Here is a 5,556-nt window from a genome sequence, read left to right on the forward strand (position 1 = left end):
CCCAGGATCATACAACTAGTAAGTGTTTGAGGTAGAATTTGAACTGTGGTATTCCTGACTCCCAGCATGGCGCTCTATCCACTGTGCCATCTAGCTGACCATCCTGTAATATAGTAAGCACTTAACAAATGCTTGTTGACTGACTGTCCTAGGTAGTGAAATCATTAGGCAGATTAACAAAAAAACTGTGGCAAAAAAGATACATTCCAGGACACAGATCCCCTACCTGCTTGGCTATAGTGTAGTACTCCTTTCCCTCACCTCACACATACATGGTCTAAACCCCTCTGCAAGCAGTAAGCTTGCTCTTTTGCCCAATTTCATAGCTAAGTACTTCTCAATCCCACTCTTAGATTATAAATTTTCAAGCCATTTGTTTGGAATAAAAATGTTAGTTATTCTGAAATTCCTATCAGATCCACTAAAATATGCTGTGGGGCTGATTTCTGTTCTTTGCTTTGAAAGAGTGTGACAATGCTATCCATATCTAGAGAGAATGAACTTTGAGTGTAATTGAAGTATAATTTTCTTGCTTTTTTTTTTTGCTTTTTCTTTGTCAATGACTAATATGGAAATTTTTTTTCATTATTTCACATGCATAATTGATATCATTTTGCTTGCCTTCTCAATGGATGAGAGAGTGGTGGGAAGGAGGGAGAAACTTTGGAACTCAAAAATTTAAAAAGAAAAGAATGTTAAAATAAATAAATAATAGTTTTTTTAAAAGAAAGGGGGTGATGGAAGGTACTCACTTAGATTAACTCACTCAAATTCTTTTTTTTGTTTGTATTTTTTATTACAAAATGGAACGAACAGCTTTCAAACAAATTATCAAAGCTTCTTTAAACTTCTCAAGATTCTCATTTGGACTTTCATGTTAATTATTTCAGTGCAATAATTACAGTAGGATGATTTATTTAGATAATAAATATGATAAATAGTAATTCCTTGTTCATAAGTTGTTAGAAATAGGTACTTTCTGGAAGTTTTCCTGGAGAGCCTTCAGAAACTCCATTGTGTTGGCAGCGAAGGTCTCATTGCATGGCTGATAACACGAAAAAGGCTGCAGAAAGAAAATGGAGCAAATTTAGAGTGACTGCAACTATCATGGCCAGTTTATACTTCTCAGTAAGAATCATACTAGCTTAGGAACTGGGTGAAATTTGATATAGTAATAACAACAACAACAGCAACAACAAGAATAACAACAATAATAATTTGACACATGTAGAACCTTAAAATTTTGAGTGTTCTTTACATACAATATTTCATTGAGCCTGAAAACAATCACGGAAGGTAAGTACTACAGGTATTATTAGCCCCACTTTACAAATGGGAAAACTAATCTCAAGAGACCAAACTGTCCTTGGTCACTTAGCCTAGAAAGTGTCAGAGGTAGAATCTGAACCCAAGTCCTCTTGATTCCAAGTCCACCCTGAATCATACCATTGGAGATCCATTCCCTATATGGTTCTCATCTTTCAGAGTCCTTTAACAAAATTCCTCTGATAGGAGGTGAACACCTTAAGTTAACATTTCAACAGGAATGAATTGACAGTCCTCTAAGAGTAAGGACCTCCTGTAATGGCATCCAGACTTGGGACTAAGGAGAAGAGAATGGTCATTGAAAAGAGGGATGTAACAGTGCAAAACACAAACCACACACTTCAATAATTTTGTCCAGGGCTAATGTCCTAGAACTAATCATTTACTATCTCAATTCCTTGTTTTATCAAAAGAAGCATTAAGTAACCTTTAGGATACCCATTTAGATTCATTAAGGATCTCATTTTAGCCTCTCATGCCTCAGTCACATTTTTATAACAAAGCAAAACTCTGGGAGAACATGTCATTGTTATCTGACACTAGAAAAGGTTAATGTTAGAACTGGACGGAACCTTAGCTATTATCTGGTCGGCATGTGCTGGCAAATGTTTAATAACTGGTGAAAAAATATCACAGGACATACTTCTAAATTTAATTGGCATTATTAACATTTTCAACATCGCCTTCCTAATTCTAGACAATCAAAAAACCAATAAATAAAGCCCTGATTTGGAGCCTTTGCTGACATCAGGGGTGTAAATGCTTACACTGATAATTTTACAGTCAGTTCTCTGGCAGCAAGATCTCCAGCCAGTAAGAGTTGGTTCTAGTATTTTCCTGCATGTGGTCTAGCTCCTTCATTTTACAGATGAGGAAACTGGGGCCCAGAAAAATTAAGTGACTTGTCCACATCACAAAGGAAGCAAGTAGCAGAACCAGAATTTGAACTGAGGTCCTCAGACTCCAAATTCAGCTCGTTTTCCACTATTCCAAAGCAACTGATCAGGAAGTACCCTGACTAATCCTCCAGTGTCTTCTTCCCACATACACAGAAAGCTTTAGGCAATAAACTGTGTTTGTTCTGATACATTTGTGCTCACTTTCCTGTTACACTCTTCTAGAAAGATCACTGCCATGGTTGCACTACTTACTACCCTAGAAGTTAGATCAAGGATGCTGTGTCCTCTCTTCTCTCTTCCCCTCAGCAGTCACTCAGGTAAAGCAGTGACAGCTAATATGCTTATCGTCGTATATAATTTAAGACCAGAAAATTACTTATGTAGACATAGTGTGGTACAATATGGGACAGTACTCAACTGAGTTAGGAAGAATTGGGTGTATAACTAGCCTTTGACACTTGTTAGCCACAGGGCCATAAGCAAGTCATAGAATTGTTCCTGGACCTTAGCTTCTCATCTATAAAATGAAGAGATTGGATCAGATGACCTCTGAGTTCTCTTTCAGCTTTAAATCTGTGATCCTATGATTCTGAGCCTGAGTTTCTCATCTGAAAAGTAGAGATGAATATGCCTATAGTACCTAGCTCATATAGTTGTCAGAAAGATCCGATTGGATCATGAATGTAAAGCAACTTATAAGATTTAAAGCATTGTAATACCAATAGTGATTCCTATTGGGAGAATCTGCTAATTGGTATGAAATATGCTTCAGAAGAAAGGTGCTTCTGAAAGCCATTTGTTTATAATACAACTAAAATGGAATAACTAGAATAGACATTCCTCCTGAGGCAGACCTTTAGAATACCCTTGGTAACTCTCTTTAAAAGTTAGGGGAAGCTGACATTTGTATCCAAGATTTGCAGGCTTTAGACCTGATTTATTACTTTTAACTTTCCCTGAATCACTGTAATAGAATAGTTTCCTTGCTTTCTCAGTACCACCAGCAGTAGCTGACCCTTCCAAGTAGGGGATGTTTGTAAAACCCACAGAACTGGGAGTCTGTGTGAGTGACTGTAATTCTAGAAACCTAGTTTTCTTTATTTTATATCAAAATTTCACTTGCTTATGATTTTCCTGCAGTTGAGAAGCCTGCTGGTTTGCTTCTCGTTATTTATAACTTCTGTCCCTCGACCTAATATTGATTATTGGTAATACTGATTAGCATTAGTATTGATAATACTGATTACTGCACACCTCGGGAATAATTTGGCATTATGATTTGTTTGTTTGTTTTGGGGCCCAGACTCTCTGAGCTTTAGGTGACAATTATAGTGGCACTGGATTGGTCCATTTTCCTATGGCAAATGAGGGGAATTGGCTACATGGACTGTGATAATATTTAATTGATTGTTTGATACAGATACTACTTCTAGGCAGTCAATAAGCATTTATTAAGTGTTTATTACATGACAGACACTGGGCTAAGCTAAGAGATAAAAAGAAAGATCACATTTCAAGGGTTAAAGCCCTGGCCTTCTGATGGTTTTTGGAGGCACACTAGTAATATTATGTAATGAGACTTGGCTCTAAGCACAGGATTTTGTCCTAGCATCCAATTCTGCTCAGACACTTATTAGCTATGGGATCCTAGGCAAGTCATTTTCAGAGCCTCCATTTTCTCCTCTATGCAATGGGTGTTATATTATCAAAACTACCTAACTCACAGGATTGCTGTTTAGAGAGTACTTTGCAAATCTTAAAGTAACATATAAACATGAGTTCTTTTCAGATATTGGAATTCTTAGACCTCTTTAGACAACAATAAGCCACCAAAATCAGCTTCATTACTTGTGACCAGAAAAATTTATCTGGCATTCAAAGTCAGATAAAATCACAAACAACCGTTCATAAAAGGAAGAAAAAAAAGAAAGAAAGAAAGAAAGAAACTTACTTTACATTTGCGGCGTCTTAGCTGCTCGACATAACTCTGCACTCTAAAGATGGTTCGACTATAATTTGGTTTCAATGTGTCAGACATCTTTGTCAGCCCATACTGAAAGCATGATGCGCTACAGTTGTTCTGCTAAAACATTACATTGTAGTTTGTTATATTAAATTATATTATATGATATTATGTTATGTTATGTTATGTCATGTCAGGTCCTTCCATGTCACATCATATCACGTCACATGACATCATACCACATCATATGATATGATATCATATTATATTACAGTATATTCTATTATATCATATCATATATTATGTTATGTTATATTATATTACATTACATTACAGTATATTATATTAATCATATGGTCTTGTTTAACCAAAGGGACAAAATTTTGGTACCAAACTTTTTCACTATGCTCATCTCATGAGTTCTGAATTTTGACAAGAAACATAGCAAAGTGATAATCTTTATAAATTGCTTTGAAGATATTAAAAGACAGGTAATTGTAGCTATCGTTATCATCATCATCATTACAATTATTTACTAACATTGTCCAATTAAATTTTTAGATGAATGTAATTCAAAAATAAATATTTGAAAATAAGTAAGTGTAGGCTATACAGTGCTTTTCTTTTCTTATAGAAGAGATAGGAAGTCATACTTACAGAAGATACGGGAAGACATAAACAATCAGTCACCTGCAAAAGAGATATTTAAAGATAAGATTCTGTTAAGTGATACTTGACAATAGAAAATATCAATGGGGTTTAAAAATTCTGACCCATTCACTTACATTGGCAGTGCAATTGCATGTTGCAGCAGTCTCTTTCTAAATTGGAAAAAAATCATATTGAATAAAGATTCTTATTTTTAGTTTCAAATTGTTCACCATGAAAAACACCAGCCCTCTTGAACATACCTCCAAACGATCAATGAGATTCTGAGTAACCTCAGTTGGTTCTGGACTTGAGCAGAAGTTCCCATTTGGACTTGAGATTCTATGTAACCTCGGTTGGTTCTGGACTTGAGCCAAGGTTCCACTCACTGACAAAAGCAAGATGGAAAGGTAAAGCCCGTGGAAGAACATCTTTGATTCTTCAATGTGTAACTGAGTCTGCAGGCTCTCCTTTTAAATTGTGTCTTCTATAAATTCCCTTTTGATCATGGAAAACCCCTGACATCAAATTAACATCACTTTTTCTATGTAAGTTTAGACCACCTTTTTTTTTTAAGAAAAAAATCCAATTGAGTCACTTAACAAAGTATAATCAATTTTGTGCCAGGAAATTTCAGTCCTCAGAAAAGATGATTTGAAAAGGTTAAGTTATAAAGTGCAGTGGGAATAGTTAAAGATCTTATACTTCTAGCTTTTTTTT

General features: G+C 35.4%; 1 protein-coding gene across 1 annotated transcript; it reads right to left on the minus strand.

The window, feature by feature from the left end:
* Positions 1–952: 952 nt before the first annotated feature.
* Positions 953–5,345, minus strand: IL9 (interleukin 9). The gene is given in 5 exon segments (XM_027849140.1): positions 953–1,063; positions 4,177–4,308; positions 4,846–4,878; positions 4,974–5,009; positions 5,100–5,345. Coding segments are annotated over 5 exon segments (558 nt in total).
* Positions 5,346–5,556: the final 211 nt, after the last annotated feature.

Source organism: Vombatus ursinus, unplaced genomic scaffold, assembly GCF_900497805.2.
Source record: "Vombatus ursinus unplaced genomic scaffold, bare-nosed wombat genome assembly UNPS02007284.1, whole genome shotgun sequence".
NCBI classification, from domain to species: Eukaryota; Metazoa; Chordata; class Mammalia; order Diprotodontia; family Vombatidae; genus Vombatus; species Vombatus ursinus.